We start from the raw sequence: 21,867 nt of genomic DNA on the forward strand, positions 1-21,867 counted from the left end.
ATCAGTGACATCTTTATATCTATCTATGCTATGTGTATATATCTATTCTATCTATTCTATTGTAACCTGACACTCTGTGATCTTGCTGTACGCGGCAAATGAATTGATGGCTTTTCATATCTCTTGTTCTCTCTCTCTCTCTCTCTCTCTCTCTCTCTCTCTATATATATATATATATGTGTATGTGTTTTGAAGAATATTTCCTTTGAAAATGATGTGTAAATGATTTAGAGAATTTCTCTATGTAAAAGCTCATGTTAAAATCGCATTGCAATCAGATAGCAATTGCACTGCATTCGAATGGAAATCGGATGCTATGTGTCAAAACTCGGATTGTACTAGCATGAAAAATGCATGACACATTCGCATTACACTCATCCAACTTTGCAGGAACAAAATCAGATCAATTTTAAAATCGCTAATGTGACTCCAGCCTTATGAAAAAAAAGTCAAAGATTTTGAAATCCACAGAAAAATATATAATGCATTGTGGATAATACAGACTGCTGCTGAATCTCTTAATACACACCTCAGCTGCTGCTGAACCTCATAACACATACCTCAGCTGCTCCGGAACCTCATAATACACACCTCAGCTGCTGCATAACCTCATAATACACACCTCAGTTGCTGCGGAACTTCATAATACACCTTGAAGAACACGTATGTTATTGCAAAAGTATTTTGATGTGTAATGTGACCAGTGAAGTGCATTATGGTGTTGGTATTGTATTCTGCCCAGTAATAGGTAGCTAAAGGACAGTTGCAGTTAAGTTTGGGACTAGCCCAGAGTGTGAGGGGCTAAGCAGAAGGGGGAGAGACAACTTCATGTTAGAACGTCAGAAAGGGCCAAAGGTGCATATAGAAAAGACCTAAGGTCTAATGTGAGCAGTGCTTCATAAGTTGAGTGTCACTAGTAAGAAAGAAGGGAGACACAGAGGACAGCAGAGAAGCAGAAGAGAATAAACTGAAAGAATAGAGAGAATGATTGAAGACTGGCCCATGGTCAGGACACCTAACAGTCCCAGAACTCACAGATGTAACGGACCTAGATGGGACATAGTACTAAGACAAAGACAGTGCCCCGGGCGGGAGTTCCAGAGCATCAGAGACAGAAGGGATAAGTAATGGAGATAGTGGAAAAGTTGCTCCCTTAAGGGCAAAAGGATGCAGATTGAGCATAAGACTATTACAAACTGGACGGCCGTGAAGACAGTAGAGAGCAGATCAGAGTGGGAGTGGGTAGTTGTTCCCCTACATTCTGAAAGTCATCATTCACTACATGATTGCCGCTGTAATCACTCCCCCCCTGCACAAAGATTGACTGCTCATTCTGCAGAGTTTGTACCATAAATGTGTGCAGAGCCAGCTGTCAATCAAAATGCAAGGGAGTGGTAGTGAGTGAGAAGTGATTGTTCCCTGCACCGCCCCAATAACTGGAAGCCAGTAAGCCGGCTACGCAGGGTTTAAATGCAATTTTCCTGCCGATTGACCCCACAACTAGAGGCAAATAGCGTTAATAGAGGTAAAAAAAAATTGTTTTATTATTGAGATCTATAACATAACGCTGGGAGCGTCACTCTGTCCGAAGCCTCTATAGACTGCGCAAGCGCAAGCGCCGGCGCAGTCTGGGCCTCACAGAGCGACGCTCCCGGGAGATCGCGGTATGCGTAAGCACTGAACGCATACCGCGATCTCCACCGGAGAGTCAGGGACCGCCAGGAGGGAGGGTAAGTATACTCACCTTTCCCGGTTCCAGCGCTGCTTGCGGCTCCGTCTCCCGGCTCCTCTGCTCCCGGCTCCGGAGGGCGCGGACTGCGCAGGCGCCGATTCCTGCTGCCGGAATCGGCGCCTGCGCAGTCCGCGCTTTCCGGCGCCATTTTCTTGAAGACACACTCCGGCTCCACTGCAGGTGTGTCTTCAAGAAAATGGCGCCGGAAAGCGCGGACTGCGCAGGCGCCGATTCCTGCTGCCGGAATCGGCGCCTGCGCAGTCCCCGCTTTCCGCCGCCATTTTCTTGAAGACATACCTGCAGTGGAGCCGGACGATAGGTGAGTATGGTATTTTTTTTTTTTTTATATGGCAGCAGCATTCGGGGGCATACACACTGGAGCAGGGGGCATATAATACAATGGTGGCGCAGGATGGGAGCAGCACATGACAGAACGGGCGCAGGATGGCAGCAGCACATGACAGAACGGGCGCAGGATGGCCGCAGCACATGACAGAACGGGCGCAGGATGGCCGCAGCACATGACAGAACGGGCGCAGGATGGCCGCAGCACATGACAGAACGGGCGCAGGATGGCAGCAGCACATGACAGAACGGGCGCAGGATGGCCGCAGCACATGACAGAACGGGCGCAGGATGGCAGCAGCACATGACAGAACGGGCGCAGGATGGCAGCAGCACATGACAGAACGGGCGCAGGATGGCAGCAGCACATGACAGAACGGGCTCAGGATGGCCGCAGCACATGACAGAACGGCCGCAGGATGGCCGCAGCACATGACAGAACGGGCGCAGGATGGCCGCAGCACATGACAGAACGGGCGCAGGATGGCCGCAGCACAAGACAGAACGGGCGCAGGATGGCCACAGCACATGACAGAACGGGCGCAGGATGGCAGCAGCACATGTCAGAACGGGCGCAGGATGGCCGCAGCACATGACAGAACGGGCGCAGGATGGCAGCAGCACATGACAGAACGGGCGCAGGATGGCAGCAGCACATGACAGAACGGGCGCAGGATGGCCGCAGCACATGACAGAACGGGCGCAGGATGGCCGCAGCACATGACAGAACGGGCGCAGGATGGCAGCAGCACATGACAGAACGGGCGAAGGATGGCAGCAGCACATGACAGAACGGGCGAAGGATGGCAGCAGCACATGACAGAACGGGCGCAGGATGGCAGCAGCACATGACAGAACGGGCGCAGGATGGCAGCAGCACATGACAGAACGGGCGCAGGATGGGAGCAGCACATGACAGAACGGGCGCAGGATGGCAGCAGCACATGACAGAACGGGCGCAGGATGGCAGCAGCACATGACAGAACGGGCGCAGGATGGCAGCAGCACATGACAGAACGGGCGCAGGATGGCAGCAGCACATGACAGAACGGGCGCAGGATGGCAGCAGCACATGACAGAACGGGCGCAGGATGGCAGCAGCACATGACAGAACGGGCGCAGGATGGCAGCAGCAAATGACAGAACGGGGACGCAGGATGGGAGCAGCAAATGACAGAACGGGCGCAGGATGGGAGCAGCAAATGACAGGATGGGAGCAGCAAATGACAGAATGGAGGCGCAGGATGGGAGCAGCACATGACAGAACGGGGGCGCAGGATGGGAGCAGCACATGACAGAACGGGGCGCAGGATGGGAGCAGCACATGACAGGATGGGGGCGCAGGATGGAGCAGCACATACCAGGATGGAGACCATATACCAATATAAATGCTCGCCACCCGGGCGTAGAACGGGTTCAATAGCTAGTCAATATATAATGTATAAAGCTTATATTTGCCATCTATTGGCAGCCAGCTTCAAGATGTTCTCTTTTACTTCTGTGTCTATATCAGGGTATGCCTCAATAAAAAAAAACAGTTATAGAACATGAAAATAGAAAAAAAAAGGTATTTTTCACCTTGAAATATACTGTAGAGATCTTGCCGCAGTCCTTCCCTTTCTCCTCTTCTACCACAGAGTAGAGAATGTTTTGTGCTGGGATTCGTGCATATGCCACTCGCTTGTCATTGCTGAACATCCATATGAGTACATCTGGAAGAGTGCACTGCGGCTGTAAATCAAAGAAATCATATTATGTCTTCACATTCAACACTGGAGACATACTGTGCATGCTATCTCACTGTCCTACAGGACAAATATCAGAAAATTAAAGGGGCTGTCTAGGATTGTGATATCGATTACCTATCCCTGGGATCGGTGGGCGTCTGGCATCCCAACCAATCAGCTGTAAACCGTGTACAGAGCCTGAACAGCTCCATACACAGTGTAGTGGTCATTTTTGGGTACTGCATCTCTGGCACCTATTAAAGTGAGTAAGAGTACCCAGAGACGGTGTCAAGGGTCGACTCCCCCCATTGACCTGATAGTGAAAATTAGTCCTAAAAATCGGTCACCAGTATGTGTTTATTAAGATTTCTCACAACCTTGCTAACTAGTATTCAATCGCATACATTCCAATGATTACATTATATTACGAAAATTTGACTTTAAATTAAAAGGGCATTTGACAAACACATCTTTGTTTCCCACGAACGCTCATAATTCATGCATTTTGAAAAGCTTACAAACCATTAAAACTACAATCCCAACGATTGGTTATACGCCTGTACAAATATTCCACTGATGTGTACAATCAATATGAGCAAATCTCTACGCAAACTCTCATGGGCACGCACATCATTGAGTACACTAAAGGTTCAATGAAAGCCAGCAGTTCAAAGCTAGGACACACTTCTACTACTTAAAGGCTAAACACACCATTTTAGCCAAGAATCGAACTTTTGTTAGAATTTTCCTGGCATCATTAATCTTCTCCTTCACATTGTGCTTGGTCAGTTTCCGACTGGCTCTTATGGCCTGTTTAGCATAGAGGATCTGAAAAGAGAAAGTATAATGGAATAAGGAATGCCACAGTTTATATTAGTGATTGGATTTATGTGACAAAATTGCATGGCAAAAACACACTTAAAAAACACACTAGGCAGCTTGTTACAGAGCAGGGGGAGCTGAGAAAACTGATATATTGTTTTGTGAGAAAAGATTCAGTATAATCTGAGTTTTCATCAATTAAATCGCTTCCCTTTCTGGGATTTTCAGTCCAGTGGGCAGTCCTATCAGTGACTGACAGCTGTCTTTCTACAAGTGTGCACACTGACACAGCTGTCAGTCACTGATAGGACTGCCCACTGGACTGAAATCCCAGAAATAGCAGAGGATGATTGGAGTATTCATTAGGTGACTCATGCGCTGTAAATAAATAATTTTTGAGAAAAAAATGGTGTGGGTTCCCCTGTATTTTTGATAATCAGTCAGGCAAAACTCACAGCTGGTTTCTCTCACGGTGCTGGCAGAGACCTCACTGAGGTCACCGCAGTTCAGCCCGGCTGGGAACGCAGCCTCAGTGACCGGAGGTAACCTCGATGATGTCACCACCGGCCTCTGAGGCTGTGCTCGCGGCAGTTCAGTGACCGGTGGTTCTCAGCCTGGACGGTCGCATCTTGGTACCATACCAGTCAAAAACTGTGATTTATATATACAGCTGACATGTGCCCGCAACAGCCGTGGGTGAAATCGCCATCCTCCCGAAACTGTTAACTAGGTAAATACCGCTGTCAATTTCTTACAGTGGCCTGTAAATGGTGCTTACCAAAAGTGCATAGTAAATCCCATCGGTGACCTTGTCACATGATCGTGGGTCACCGATGGGTCGGCATGACGACCACAGGTCTAAAGTAGAACTCTATGGCTGTCATTGCCAGATTGCTATGAGCGCAGCCCAATGGTTGGCGCTCATAGCAAGTGAACATTTCTGCTACATACAGGCGATCTGAACATCGTCTGCATGTAGTAGAGCCGATCAGACACCTGCAGCTTCTAGTCTCCCATGGAGAATATTGAAGCATGCAAAAAGTAAAAAAAAATGTTTTTAAAAATATTAAAAATATATAAAAGTTCAAATCATCCCCCTTTCGCCCCATTCAAAATAGAACAATAAAAAAAATCAAATATGTACATATTTGGTATCGCTGTGTTCACAATTGCCCGATCTATCAATATTAATAAAGAATTTACCCGATTAATGAAGGGCGTAACGAGAAAAAATTTTAAACCGTCAGAATTACATTTTTTTTGGTCGCCCTTACATTGCAATAAAATGCAATAAAGGGACCAAAAGATCATATATAAACCAAAATGCTATCAATAAAAACATCAGTAAGCCGCAGATCACGAAAAATGTAGACGCTACAGGTCTCGAAAAAAAAAATTTTTTCTTTTTTTTTTTCTACCAAACTTTGGATTATTTTTCACCACTTAAATAAAAAAGAATCTAGACATGTTTGGTTTCTGTGAACTCATAATGACCTGGAGAATCATAAAGCAGGGGGGCAGGAATTGGTGCAGCTAAATGGAAGCCCCCCATGACTGCGTTGCCAAGGGGAGGGTTTTCATTTTAAGGAAAAATAAATAAGGGGATGGGGATTGGTTTAAGGATGGGGGGGTTAGTAGGATGGAGGGGCGGGATTCAATGAAGAAAGTACGGGAAAAGGTCATATCCCACTGGGAGTCGGAGTGTGAAGCCCACCCACCCACCCTCCCTCTTTTTGATATGGAATGGTTACTTATGGAGCCATGGCTGCAAAATTGGGGGTTGCAATTCGTTACTTGGGTGTGTGGCGTTTGATGCATTGTCACAGTGGCAAGTTGGCGGGGGGGTGGGGTTCTTGGAGTTTGCGATGTTTTTATGGGGGTTGATCTGGCTTTTGGTTATTATGGACTCTGGACGGGGAATTGACCTCGGGAGTTTTGGAGTTTGTTTGCCCAAAGCGAGTGACATGGTGCCCTCGAGCTGGTGGTTACGGCTGAGGGTAAAAAGGTGTTAGTTCAATTTTTGGTGGCTTGTTGCCTATTGTGAGCCAGATCTTTTAGCTCCAAGAACCCTCCTCTCAAGTTTTTGCATATGTTGTTATTCATGTTATTGTTTGTTAATAAACTGGCCGCTGTGGCCGATTTATCCAAATAAATTAATGTGTTGCGCTTTATTCTTAATAAGTGTTGGGGGATGTTTTGTTTTGGTACAGGTTGGTGGGTGGAGGAATTGGTTTGCCGGGAAAACTGCAATTTTGGCCATACGCAGTCATTGCAGGTGAGTTTTAACATTCAGTGAACATGGTAAAAAAATTTAAAAAAAACCTGTGGCATTGCACTTTTTTTGCAGTTTCACCGCACTTGGAATTTTTTCCCCGTTTTCTAGTGCATGACATGGTAAAACCAATGGTGTCGTTCAAAAGCACAAATTGTCTTGCAAAAAATAAGCCCTCACATGGCCATAGTGATGGAAAAATAAAAAAGTTATGGCTCTGGGAAGGAGGGAAGCGAAAAATGAAAACGCAAAAACGGAAATGCCTCTGGTCGTGAAGGGGTTAGAAACAAGAGGGGCACAAAAACAAGAGTACTAGCAAAAGGAGAAGGGTTCACTGGGTAACCTCCCACTTGCTTCTCCTAGCCTGGATTCATTTGCAAATCAAGCCGTGCCAAGAAGGGACAAGCCGCACAGATGACTCTTCTCCATGTGCTGATTTATTTCGTGTGATGAGGGAGTCTATCAGGATCTCATGTTACTCTGGTGCCCTGTCAGGTTTCACGTAAGAAATACCAGAAATAGAGCGGAGTTAGCAGCAGAGTTCTTAAAGTGCAGTATTAATTGGATCTAATGGTAAAAACTCCTTTTTGGTCTGGTTGTCCACTTTATAGAAAGCAGAAATTATTGTTATGCCTGAAGCAGACTTACAATGTTGTGGGGAAGAGATTTTGTCCTGCATTGATCAAGGTTGTTTGGTCGAGCCATGGTTTTCTTTCCAGCACTGAGAGAGAATTGCCTGCAAATAGCACAGTGACCACTTCATTAGTCATTACATCTATACATCTATCTATACATATCACATCTATCCATTTAGTCAAAGTCTGCAGCACAAGCGTAAGCTAACCATCACCAAATCAATAGTGCTCAGCGACCCCCTAAAACATCCTAGTGGAAACTTGAACCTAGAGTGGATTTTTTTAACCAGATTTCATAGTAAAAACCGTGTACATTATTAGATAGATCACTTAGACCTGACAAAACTGGTGTACTTATTTTTAAAATTCATGTCAGAAAGGGCTGTATTATTTGTCTTGACAGTTGAAACTCTATCACTGCCCACCGAGCCTGATTGACTAGTCAGCACTGTCCCTCCTCTGCATCTGAGCATCTCACACTGCTCAGTGCAAGCTGCAGCTGTCAATCAGGCTGGATTGGGTGGTGGAGACTAGACTTAGACTCATGATCACTCTCTATCTCTGCCAGGACTCATATAATGTTCATTTTATTACCAGGATTATACAGCCAGTCTGACATAGATTTTTAAAATAAGCTCATCAGGTCTGGGAGATACAGTGGGGCAAAAAAGTATTTAGTCAGTCAGCAATAGTGCAAGTTCCACCACTTAAAAAGATGAGAGGCGTCTGTAATTTACATCATAAGTAGACGTCAACTATGGGAGACAAACTGAGAAAAAAAAATCCAGAAAATCACATTGTCTGTTTTTTTTAACATTTTATTTGCATATTATGGTGGAAAATAAGTATTTGGTCAGAAACAAAATTTCATCTCAATACTTTGTAATATATCCTTTGTTGGCAATGACAGAGGTCAAACGTTTTCTGTAAGTCTTCACAAGGTTGCCACACACTGTTGTTGGTATGTTGGCCCATTCCTCCATGCAGATCTCCTCTAGAGCAGTGATGTTTTTGGCTTTTCGCTTGGCAACACGGACTTTCAACTCCCTCCAAAGGTTTTCTATAGGGTTGAGATCTGGAGACTGGCTAGGCCACTCCAGGACCTTGAAATGCTTCTTACGAACCCACTCCTTCGTTGCCCTGGCGGTGTGCTTTGGATCATTGTCATGTTGAAAGACCCAGCCACATTTCATCTTCAATGCCCTTGCTGATGGAAGGAGGTTTGCACTCATAATCTCACGATACATGGCCCCATTCATTCTTTCATGTACCCGGATCAGTCGTCCTGGCCCCTTTGCAGAGAAACAGCCCCAAAGCATGATGTTTCCACCACCATGCTTTACAGTAGGTATGGTGTTTGATGGATGCAACTCAGTATTCTTTTTCCTCCAAACACGACAAGTTGTGTTTCTACCAAACAGTTCCAGTTTGGTTTCATCAGACCATAGGACATTCTCCCAAAACTCCTCTGGATCATCCAAATGCTCTCTAGAAAACTTCAGACGGGCCCGGACATGCACTGGCTTAAGCAGTGGGACACGTCTGGCACTGCAGGATCTGAGTCCATGGTGGCGTAGTGTGTTACTTATGGTAGGCCTTGTTACATTGGTCCCAGCTCTCTGCAGTTCATTCACTAGGTCCCCCCGCGTGGTTCTGGGATTTTTGCTCACCGTTCTTGTGATCATTTTGACCCCACGGGGTGGGATTTTGCGTGGAACCCCAGATCGAGGGAGATTATCAGTGGTCTTGTATGTCTTCCATTTTCTAATTATTGCTCCCACTGTTGATTTCTTCACTCCAAGCTGGTTGGCTATTGCAGATTCAGTTTTCCCAGCCTGGTGCAGGGCTACAATTTTGTTTCTGGTGTCCTTTGACAGCTCTTTGGTGTTCACCATAGTGGAGTTTGGAGTCAGACTGTTTGAGGGTGTGCACAGGTGTCTTTTTATACTGATAACAAGTTTAAACAGGTGCCATTACTACAGGTAATGAGTGGAGGAAAGAGGAGACTCTTAAAAAAGAAGTTACAGGTCTGTGAGAGCCAGAAATCTTGATTGTTTGTTTCTGACCAAATACTTATTTTCCACCATAATATGCAAATAAAATGTTAAAAAAACAGACAATATGATTTTCTGGATTTTTTTTTTCTCAATTTGTCTCCCATAGATGAGGTCTACCTATGATGTAAATTACAGACGCCTCTCATCTTTTTAAGTGGTGGAACTTGCACTATTGCTGACTGACTAAATACTTTTTTGCCCCACTGTATATGAAATAATGTATGCAGTTTGTAAAACGAAATTTGTTAATAAATAAATTGTGACCTTTTAAATGTTTCTAGATTCATAATGTGTAGAAGGAATATGAATGTATTCGTCTCTCTTCTTCTTTTGTTACTGTGCAGTAAAATATATAATGATATCATGATATAAATCATTAAAATGATATTGGTGACTACATTTGTCCAGTATTGTACTGATTATATTAGTGTTTATTTCCTAACAAAATGCAACCATAGCAACAGCAGAGGGAGATTTGCACCCAGAAAATTATTACAGTTACACATATTTTGATATACACATGTTTATTCTTTTGTGGGTATTGGAACAAAAAAAAACAGAGAAAAAAAAGGCAAATTGGACAACATTTGATACAAAACCCTCAACCTAAACAAAATTGTCGTCGCCCTCAACTTAATATTTGGTTGCACACCCTTTGGAATAAATAGCTACAGTTGCTTTCTATAACTATCAACAAGATTCTTCCTCCTCTCATATGGAATTTTGGACCACTCTTCTTTTGGAAACTGCTCCAGGTCTCTCATATTTGAAGAGTGCCTTCTCTCAACAGCAATTGTAAGATCTCTCCACAGGTTTTCAATGGGATTTAGATCTGGACTCATTAGTGGCCACTTCAGAACTCTCCCGTGCTTTGTTTCCATTAATTTCTGGGTGCTTCTTGAAGTTTATTTGGTGTTATTGTCCTGCTGGAAGACCCATGACCTAGGACACAAACCCAGCTTTCTGACACTGAGCACGACATTGCAACCCAAAGTCCTTTGGTAATCTTCAGATTTCATAATGCATTGCACAAAGTCAAGACATCCAGTGTCAGAGGCAGCAAAACAACCCCAAAGCATCTTTGAAACTCCACCATATTTGACTGTAGGTACTGTGTTCTTGTCTTTGTAGGCCTCATTCCATTTTTGGTAAACAGTAGCATGATGTGCTTTACCAAAAAGCTCTATCTTGGTGTCATCTGTCTACAAGACACTTTCCCAAAAGGATTTTGGATTACTCACGTACATTTTTGAAAACTGCAGTCTAGCTTTATTGTGTCTGTGTGTCAGCAGTGGGGTCATTCTGGGTCCCCTGCCATAGCATTGTATTTCATTCAAATGTCAACAGATAGTTTGCACTGACACTGATGCTTCCTGAACCTGCAGGATAGTTTGAATTTCTTTGGAACTTGATTGGGGCTAATTATATCCACCATTTGGACTATCTTGTGTTGCGACCTTTCATCTATTTTTCTCTGAGGTCCACATCCAAGGAGATTAGCTACAGTGCCATGGGTTGTAAACTTCTTGATTATGTTACACACCGTCGACAAAGAAACATCAACATCTCTGGAGATGGACTTGTAACCTTGAGATTGCTGATATTTTTCAACAATTATGGTTCACAAGTCTTCAGACAGTTGTGTTCTTCTCTTTCTGTTCTCCATACTTAGTATGGCACACACAGACACACAATGCAAATAATTAGTCAATTTCTCCACTTTTTATCTGGTTTCAGGTGTGATTTTCATATTGCCCACACCTGTTACTTGCTACAGCTGAGTTTGAACTAGCATCACATGCATCATGGGTTTACCACGACAGAAAGGGGCCAAAAGACTGCAGCATCTGATTTCTCCTATTTCTGCAATGATTAAAAGCAGTTCCCCTTCATATTAAATGGTGCAGGTTTCTTTTAGCAGTGCTCAGTTGAGTGTTCTTGGAAGCTTTTCTGCATTAAAGCTCTCAGCTGTGCACTGTCAGCCACTCCCATTTCCTATATAATCTGGGCCGTGGCAAGCACTCATTGTCAGAGTTAGCTTTTGCTGCACAGCTGGATGCTTTTGGTTGGTGGTTGTTATTTGAGAAAGCCTTTGGTTGATTTATGTGTGACTGTTGCTAGGTTTTGGGTGTGTGCTAATTCCCCTTCTTCTTCTACTTTGGTTTTACCCCATCTTCCACTCCTTGGTGCATCCCTATGTTGTTTGTGTGAGTATATATATGATCGGTATTTTCCTTTATCTCTGTTCGTATTGCCTTGTTATTCTGCTTGGTGTATTATGGTACACTGCTACTCCCCTCTTCCCTGGGTGCGGGAAGGGTACAGACTGATTCAGGGGCTAAGGCAAGGTACGTGGCCCCGGCATCTTCACCATCAGAAGTAATTCAGGGAACAGGGTGTGCTAGGGTTCCCCACGCATTAGGGGCAAGAAAGGAGCCCCTGGTCCCAGGACAACCAAAAACAGAGTTGTGGCAACATAGTGAAAACGTTGTTTACCCAACAATCTTGTCTGGCCTTTGGGGGGAGGGGGGGTGGGGTTTGCCATAAAATGATGCTCCATTAACCTTTTTTCGCATTTTTTTGTGTCGTTCCAATACACATGAAGAAAATAAACATGTGTATAACAAACCATGTGTAATTGCAGTAACTTTCTGGAATACTTCTTTTTCAGGAACAATTTTAAAGGTGCCAACACATGGGTGAGAAATAATGGATTCAGGGTTACTTTTACATTATGAAGTGTTAGGGCAGCAATATAATTTTGCTATGATATTTTTTTCATATTGGTTACTAGTTACTGTTTGGTAAAGTCTAATGTACATAAAACAGGGTAAAATCTACAATTTAGGCATTTTCATAAAAATACAAAATCATGTACTTGCAACCAGCAACAAATTCTTCAAAAACTTGTTTTAGACGAATTTCTGGATTTGACTTTGGTCTTCTTGTCAACTTCTCTACCTCATCAAGTCCATTTTCCTGCAAGGAATGGTTACAAACGTAACTTGACCATACATATTAGCTGTATGTCGGGTGAACCTGATGATTTTGGTGACGCTGGCCATCCCTAATGCGTATGCAGGCCACTTGACTATTGCAATCCCAGATGTCAGGTAGACAAGTATTGGGCAGTAACATTTCAACGGCCCAGTGCTTTTTCTCTCGGGATGTTAAAGGGGATGTCCACTACACAGACAACCCTTTTTGGTCCTAATAAAATAATAATACTGGGGCCACATTCACATGTTCAGTATTTGGTCAGTATTTTACATCAGTATTTCTAAGCCAAAACCAGGAGTGGAACAATTAGAGGAAAAGTATAATAGAAACATATGCACCACTTCTGCATTTATCACCCACTCCTGGTTTTGGCTTCCAAATACTGATGTAAAATACTGACCAAATCCTGCTAGTGTGACGGCAGCCTTAGTGTTATTATTTCACTAGGAGCAAACAAACGGATTGAAAAGGGATTGTGGACAGCGCCTTTTAGCAGAAATATAACTGCCCAGTCCTTGTCTCCATGACATCAGACATTAGAAGAGTGCACTCGGCAGCATGGAACATACATGCTTATAACAGGGGGATAACAAAACTTTCTAATGTGTATAAAAAAATAGGAAGGATCAGCTCACCCAATTATGAAGGAACAATGCAGTGGAACATGCTGTGCCACAAGGAAAATCACATAATGTAAGGAAAAGGGGTTCCAGCATCTGAATCTTCATTAAAAAAATACTCTTTATTGTAACAAAAATTAAAAAAGGTGCAAATCCAGGGCCGAGACCTGGCTAGCAAAAACGATTCAGACAGATGTCTTTTTTTCTTTAACATGACAATGTCTAAGGACACCTGACTGAAATGTGTTTGCTAGACCAACATGCTCACTATGTATATTGAGTGATATACAGGGCCGCCATCAGGGCATTACAGCCGTTACTGCTGTATGGGGCCCGGTCAGCAGCAGTACACAGAGGGGCCCGCAGATCCAGGGCCCCACCGTTGTGCTTCGCCTGATCGGGCCCCATCTTGCACTAAAATACTCTGCACTGCGGCGCACACATCGGCACTGGGGCCCGGGAGCCTTCTTGGAGCTGTCCATGGCCGTCTCACCTAGTCGGCTGCACAGCTCCTGCTCGGCTGTAGCTAGAATGTATGAGCTCCCTGCAGGTCCTGACTACAGCCCATACATTCTAGCCGTCTCAGTAGTGAATGTGCTAGAATGTATGGGTTCCTGTCAGGTCCTTTCAGCAGCCCATACATTCTAGCTGCTGCTTCACTGCTGAAAACACTAGCCAGCCCGGGAACGACTGAGGTAAGTATAAAAAACATTTTTGTTTTTTTAAATAGGTGAGGTGGGGGGAGTGAGACTGCAGATGATGGAGTGTGTTGAAGGGGGTACTGCACATGATGCAATAATAGGGGGCTGCAAATGATGAAGTGTATTTGAGGGGGTACTGCACATGAAATGATAGGGGGCTGCAAATGATGAAGTAAGTGGGACTGCAGATGAAGTGAAGGGGGGGTAGGGGACTGCAAATGATGTGAGGGTGATGTGGACTGCAAATGATGATGTGGGGGTGATGGGGACTGCAAATGCTGATGTGGGGGTGTTGGGGACAGGAAATGATGTGGGAGTGATAGGGACTGCAGATGATGAAGTGTGTTTGAGGGGGTTCTGCACATGATGAAATGATAGGGGGTTGCAAATGATGAAGTAAGGGGGACTGCAGATGAAGTGACGGGGATAGGGGACTAAATGATGAAGTGGGGGTGATGGGGACTGCACATGAAGTGAGTGTGAGGGACGTGGACAGCAATTGAATTGAAGGTGGGGGTGGGAAGAGCAAATGGTGTATTGAAGGTGGGGAGAGCAAATAATGAATTTTGAGGGTGGGGAAGAGCAATTGATAATGAATAGAGGGTGGGAGAGAGAGAAGACATGGCAATGAATTGAGGCAGAAGGGGCATGTAACTGTAATGAATTGGGGTAAGGGTTAGAGCGGGAGGTAAATAGTGGGGTCGTTGAGGATAAAGTGACTGGTAATAAATTTGGAGAAAGAATACATGTGCTAATTAATTTATATATTAAATGGGGAAAATGGCTATATACAGATAGTGGGGGCACAGTGGCGGATTATAATTTATATTTGGAATGGTGGGTTGCATAATAACCAATTATATATTAATGGTGGGTGAACGTCTATAGTCAGATGTGTAATGTGCTCTGGAAGCGGTGCTCTAGACAACTGTGTTATTTTATGCAGAGACGAGTCCTGGCAGAAAGAAGTGATAGCGGTCTGCGCTGGATTAAAAAGAAACGCAAAGATGAAGGACTTTAGCTAGAGACGTCACTGGTGAGTATGTTACCTGTACACTGACACCATACACTGTATACTGTATACAGAGCTCCTGTGTATAATGTCACTGGTGATCACTATATTATCTGTACACTATACACTATATACAGAGCTCCTGTGTATAATGTCACTAGTGATCGCTGTATTGCATGTACACTGTACCCTATATACAGAGCTCCTGTGTATAATGTCACTGGTGATCCCTGTATTACCTGTACACTGACACTATATAAAGAGCTCCTGTGTATAATGGCATCGGTGACCACTGTATTACCTGTACAAACACTGCATACTAAGTACAGATCTCCTGTGTATAATGGCACTTATGGTGATAGTATTTTTTTTAATTAATGATCAGTATTGTACTATTCAGTCACAATGTGGTGGTAATATGTTGTCCGGCCATGGTGTAGCGGTATTTGTTCCTTGTATGTGCTATTATTCGGTCACTGTGTGGTGGTAATATGTGGTCTGTACATGTTGTGTTAGTATTTGTTCCTTGTATGTATATAGGTCACTATGTGGTGATAATATGGTGTCTGGTCATGGTGTTGTGGTATTTGTCCCTTGTATGTGGTATTATTGGTCATTTGAAAAATTGAAAAATAAATAAAAATACACCTAAATTGTATTGCATATTTTAACAAATGTTTAATAGGTTAGAGCAGAGTAGGGCCCGGCCAAAAGAGACTACCTTGTTGTCGTCTCAGATTAAAAAAAACCTTTTGGCCAAAAGAAAAGCTGCTGGCTATGTGTTTGATCTGGTGATGGGAACTGTTAATGTGTGATTTGTGAGAAGTGGAGTTTTGCCAAGAGACAGCAGTGGGGCTGTGGACAGTTCAAGGGGTGGAGGCGGGGCTGGGGTGGAGCCTGGGCGGAGTCTTATGGGGGCCCTGAAAATTTTGCCAGTATGGGGCCCTGAAATTCCTAGTGGCAGCCCTGGTGATATACATATCAATCACTAAACATAATAATATAGAGCTTCCTGCTTTCAACCAATCAAATTGGCTGTGATTTGTAACTGTAAATATATATATTCTATGTCTAGACATTTATTTAATCTATTCCATTGTAACCTGTCAGTGTGATTTTACTGTGCACCGCACTGAATTGCCGGCTTTTCTATAGAACACCGCTGCGTATTTCTCGCAAGTCACATGCATGGTCCGTGTGTAATCCGTATTTTTCTCGCCCCCATAGACTTTCATTGGCGGATTTTTGGAGGAATACGCTTCTCAGCCCGTAAAATACGGCCAAGAAATATATACGGCTGCCCCACAGAGAAACATTGGCCCGTGTGCAATGCGTTGTTTTTGCGCCTCTCCCTCGTCCGTATTCCTCTCTAGTGTGACCCCCGGCCTAATAGTTTCTTCTTTATATAAGCAGTTCAGTTCACAGATTGAAGTGTATAAAGGAGGGTGTGATTCTGGGAATTTGTTTTCCTTACCAGACGCTCAGCAATCTTTACTATCCAGTTGCTATTGTACAACCTCCAGCTGTGGTCCTCCCAGTAGCTCCACACATGTAAGCAAAGTCTGTCATTGTCCATTCGGATATAAGAGTAAGAACTGCAAACAGACAAGTAAACTATTCAGTAACCTGATTTATATGATATATTGCCTAGATTCACAAGTAATCGCATTAGTGGATGGTTTACTGCTTATACCACAATGTAACACTATCCATAAATACCACCCGAACGCTACTTACTATCCTACAGCCCTACTATTGAGCTGGCTTACACCTCCTTATAGGGACCACGTGTAGAGGTAATAGTAACATATATCTGCAAGAGTAGAATATACACAAGGTATGTACTGTATATAGTCAATTGCCATGGAACAAATTATGACGCAACCTTGGTGCACATAACGTAGTTAACTTTATACACAGGTTTGCATATGAGTGGTATACCAAAAATAGTGGGATGGTTAACCCCTTCATGTTCACTAAATGCTAAATCTGACCTGGAAATATGATTCCCTAGGTCAGCATGAGTGCACAGACACCAAACATGCATAAGTTCTTTTCTATTTAAGTGGCCAAAAAAATCAAAAATTTATAAGAAAAAAAAATTGCATATGTCGCCATTTTCCGAGACCCGTAGCATCTCTATTTTTCAGGATCTGAGGCTAAGTTATGGCTTATTTTTTGCATGCCGAGCTGATGTTTTTATTAATACCATCTTGGGGTAGACATGATCTTTTGATCACCTGTTATAGCATTTCATTGCAATGTTTTGGCAGCCAAAAAAATGTAGTTTCGATTTTTTTTCCTGTTCTGCAATTTACCGATCTGATAAATTTTCTTTATATTTTGATATTTCTGGAAGCAGCGATAACATATATGTGTGAGCTTTTTATTGTTTTATTTTGAATGGGGCACAAGGGGAGGGTTTTGAAGTTTTGTGGTTTTTTTATTTTTAATATTTTTTACACTTTTTTTTACTGACTTCAATAGTTCTCTTAGGAGACTGGAAGCAGCGATCATTCAATTGCCTGTGCTACACATAGCAGGGCTTCAGCACAGTTATGTGTACCAGAAATTATGATCTCTACGTTCAAGGTCATGAAGGGGTTAAGTTCCCATTTTGATATTTTAGATACCAACGCATAGCTAAACAGTTTCTACACATTTGCTTTTTAATAACAGTTGTTACTATGCTCAAACCAGACATATTTGTCCATTTTTTTAGATTCAATGAGAACTCCAGCTACATAATAAAAATATAATTATCGCGGCAGAAAGTTTTCCGGACCCCAGTCAGTAATCCTATGCAAATACCCTGCAGTTCCCTATTATGAAATGGTTTCTTACAGGTACAACAAGTGCGTGTACGCAATGGAGAAAAGTTGTTGAAATCCACTAATATCTAAGAGATTGGTCGACTATCTTATGTGGATCCCCACTTCCAACTCTCCCAAACAGATGATGTTGGGGGTAAAGGATTGGAGACGTTGAGTTTTTACACCCTATACTTTTTTGTCAAGGAAGTTAAGACTGCTAGAGATGTCACGTGAAAATGTAAATGTCTCTCCAAATTTAGTACCCATGCATTCTCAGATGAGCTGAGCGTGCATTTGCATGGGGGGAGGGGAAGATGAAGAATTTTTCCGGGTTAGTATATCAGGAATTTTAAGCTTATATTACTCGTCTGGTTCTGTACGTTCTGGCTTCTTAGGAGGGGATAACGACTTGAAACTTTGCTCAGTATTAATTGGGTCGTCCTCAAGTTCATCTTCTGAACCTGCATCAAGCAGACCCTGACGCTCTTCCGGGACTGCATCACCTTTCTTTTTAGATGGTTTTGTGATTATTTCTGCTGTTTTTCCATAGTTTCCTATATAGTAGGAGTAGAAAAATGAATTAGGTAGACATAATAAAATCTACACTATAGGTACATATTCTTATAAAATGCTGAATTTAAGGGTCAACCACAGAAGGAAAAGGGTTTTCCAACCCTCCTATAATAGAGATGGCCTATTCTCAGGATAGCTGGTCAATATAAGATCGGTTGGGGTCTAATACCTGCCACTCCTTCGCTTCCTATCATTTGCCACCATCTCTGGTAGCTGCTGGATGCAAACAGTGCATAATCAGAGTACCGCAGATTAACTCCTACTTTAATAATAGGAGCTGATCTGTGTTACATTTCAGTAACCATCAATGTGATGGAGCTGTGCTGCTCTGCTCCATATACCGCTTACATCCGGCCACTGCTGGACCTGCTGGCAGCTGATCGGTTGTGGTGTCGGGTGTTTGACCCCCCACTGATCTGATGCCAATGACCTATCCTTATGATAGGTCATCAAATATACGGTAGTAATTTCAAAGAAATTCTCAAAAAATAAACACAAAATAAAGTAATTGCATAAGTGTTAAATATATGACACAAAATCACCATGTATAAATTATTGTGTGTATATCATGGAGTAGAATAGGGTATATCGGAAGCAATAATTCAAAAGCAAAGAGAACACCGACTACGAAACCCAAATATCCCTAGGGGATTGAGATCAAATATACGTCCTAATCTTTTCCAAGGCAATGCGGCATATTGCTCCCGCTTTATGATGATTTCCAATAAATATGCAATGGACACTATTTTATTAAATATTGACTTTTTACAAGTAGAGACTAAAAAGTTACAATTAAATATTGGAGAATCTGAGTGCAAGATAAAGGCATTGGTAACATTGGAAGAGTGGAATGCATTTAAAGACAAAGTGGATAAGGAGAGTGTCAAGTTGCGTAATGATTTGGAAGAAATTAAAAGAAGAAAGTGGAATAGAGATTTGGAGGATTATGAAAGTGGACAGATATATACATGGCAGAAGGAGAATAGTAAACCTACTTGGAAAAAGAAAGGTGGTTGTGTGGACAAATATGAAAGGGGCTATAATATATCATTGACCAATAATAACATTGTTCCCTATAGACCAGGACAGTACAATGGAAGGACAGTCAAGCGCAAGAGGAGAGGAGGTAAACGTCACCGCCGGTACCAAAAGAAAACCAGGGAAGAACAGGTCACAGCCGCAGCGACAAGCAACATCCAGGAAGAAGGATTAGAACTTGTGATTAATATATCAGACAAGGTACTAACCCCCCCCACAGGTTTCCATCCTTAGCAGAGGACTATCTTTTTCCCCCTGTTCACATACAAAGTGGTTTGACCTACGTGTTGATATGGAAAGGTTCTTTAGGACAATCAAACTCAGAGAATGGTTTCAAGATAAGAATGTGACAAGTACAATAAGGAATAGCGAGTTTAGTGCTAAAAATTTGGGGTTAAGGAAAAGCAGTGATTTTATGCCACCTGTAAATTCTACCATTATAGATGCCTTTGAAAAGGTAGTAAAAAGTGAGATTGAGGAAATTAGAGATGGAGTTTCTGGCAAATTTAAACGACCAAATATAACAAAAGAGGAATATGAGGCATTGCAGGAACTTGTCCATGATGACGACATCATAATTAAACCCGCAGATAAGGGGGGTGCTGTCGTCATCATGGACAGGTCCAAATATATTGCAGAAATTAATAGACAACTTAGAGATGAGAATGTATATCAGAAATTAGATAGTGATCCTAAATTTAACATAATGGAGGAGTTAAAAAATTGTTTGAAAGATGCTTGGGAAAATGAAATAATTGATCAGGAATTGATGGACTATTTATGTCTGGAATTCCCCAGGACTCCAGTGCTATACATAACCCCAAAGATCCATAAGTCCTTGGTCGACCCGCCTGGACGACCAATAGTGTCAGGGGTGGATTCAGTCTTTAGTCGGATAGGCATATTTTTGGATAGGATTCTCAACCCCATTGCCAAAAAAGCAAGTTCATATATTAAAGATACTACCGACTTTTTGAATAAATTAGAGTCGGTTGAGTTGGGGAGGGGAGGTGATTATGGCATCATTTGATGTCACCTCACTCTACACCTCAATCGAACATACTTCTGGGATTAAAGCTGTTGAGAAAAAGTTGGATACTATTGAAATATCAAATACAGGCAAAGCATTTATAAGAAAGCTATTGGAAATAATTCTAAACCGGAGCTATTTCTTGTTTGGAGATACATTTTATACACAAAAACGCGGTACAGCGATGGGGGCCAATATGGCCCCCGCGTACGCAAACCTGGTCATGAGTGTCCTGGAGGAGGACCTCGTCTATGTGTCCCACCACTTCCGGCATGTACTGGTGTGGTGGAGATACATAGACGATGTCTTCCTCCTATGGAGTGGTACAGAAAAAGAACTTGAGGACTTTCATCAATATTTAAACATAATTGATGAGACCATTAAATTTATGTTAATCTCTTCTAAGAAGGATATACAGTTCTTGGATGTCTTGGTGAGACAAATTAATGGAGAACTGATAACCACTCTGTTTGTAAAAGAAACGGATAGAAATAACTTATTGACATATGACAGCCAGCACCCCCGTAGTATGATTAGATCAATCCCGTTAAGTCAACTACTAAGGGTACGTAAGATTGTCAAAAAAGATGAGGAGGTAGATGGTGTTATGGATACCCTGGTAAGGAAATTTATGACGAGGGGCTACCCAAAGGAAATAATGAATAGAGCAAAAAATATGGTCCAGAAAAAGGATAGGAGAGAATTATTATTGGGGGGTGAACAAAAAACAAAAAAATCTTTGAGTAGAATACCATGCGTGATGACGTATACGGAAGAAAGTGGTAGAATAGCAGAAGTAATTAGAAAACATTGGGGAATGCTGGGAAACTGTTTACCGAGTATAAAAGAATTCAGGGAGCCCCCATTGTTTTCATATCGCAGAGGTAAAAGTATTAAAGATCATGTGGTCAAGTCCGATATTGGTCCATTGAAAAATAGCTGTCAGACAACAATCACTGGGATAAGTAAGAAGGGTTGCTTCCCATGTTTGTCATGTGTGAACTGTGCCCACATGTTGAAAGGCTCTGTATTCAAACATCCAGATTCAAATAAAACATATACAATCAAGCAATTTTTAACATGTAATTCTGATCATGTAATTTATCTACTAGAATGTCCATGTAAACTATGGTACGTAGGGGAGACGACGTGTGAGCTTAAAATGCGTATCAATAATCACCGACATTCAATTAGAAAAAAGCGACTTGACCTCCCGGTTTCAAAACACTTTACGGAATTAGGACATAGGGAGAAGGACCTAAAATTCCAAATAATAGATAAAATCCCCATTCAGAGAAGAGGAGGCGATAGAGTCTCCCTTCTAAAAAAACAAGAACTAAAATGGATTTATGAATTGAACACTCTAAAACCAAAAGGACTTAATGTGGAATTTAAGATTCAACCAAATATGTATTAGCTCCGTTTAAAGTATGACTAATGGTTGGATGTATATGGACTTCTAGTTAAATATTTGGATAAAATTACTATGA

The 21,867-nt window shown here is 42.5% G+C and overlaps 1 protein-coding gene across 1 annotated transcript in view; it reads right to left on the minus strand.

Annotated features, from left to right (window-relative positions):
* The window catches only part of LOC138664937 (fer-1-like protein 4), a 355,430-nt gene that overhangs the window by 155,627 nt on the left and 177,936 nt on the right, over positions 1-21,867 (minus strand). Inside the window, exons 17-22 of the mRNA XM_069751990.1 lie at positions 18,101-18,290; positions 16,398-16,518; positions 12,469-12,569; positions 7,547-7,634; positions 4,516-4,632; positions 3,656-3,808 (exon numbers count right to left, since the gene is read on the minus strand). Of these exons, the coding sequence (XP_069608091.1) occupies positions 3,656-3,808; positions 4,516-4,632; positions 7,547-7,634; positions 12,469-12,569; positions 16,398-16,518; positions 18,101-18,290 (770 nt within the window). The remainder of the gene's footprint in view (positions 1-3,655; positions 3,809-4,515; positions 4,633-7,546; positions 7,635-12,468; positions 12,570-16,397; positions 16,519-18,100; positions 18,291-21,867) is intronic.

The sequence above is a fragment of the Ranitomeya imitator genome, chromosome 2 (assembly GCF_032444005.1).
Source record: "Ranitomeya imitator isolate aRanImi1 chromosome 2, aRanImi1.pri, whole genome shotgun sequence".
NCBI classification, from domain to species: Eukaryota; Metazoa; Chordata; class Amphibia; order Anura; family Dendrobatidae; genus Ranitomeya; species Ranitomeya imitator.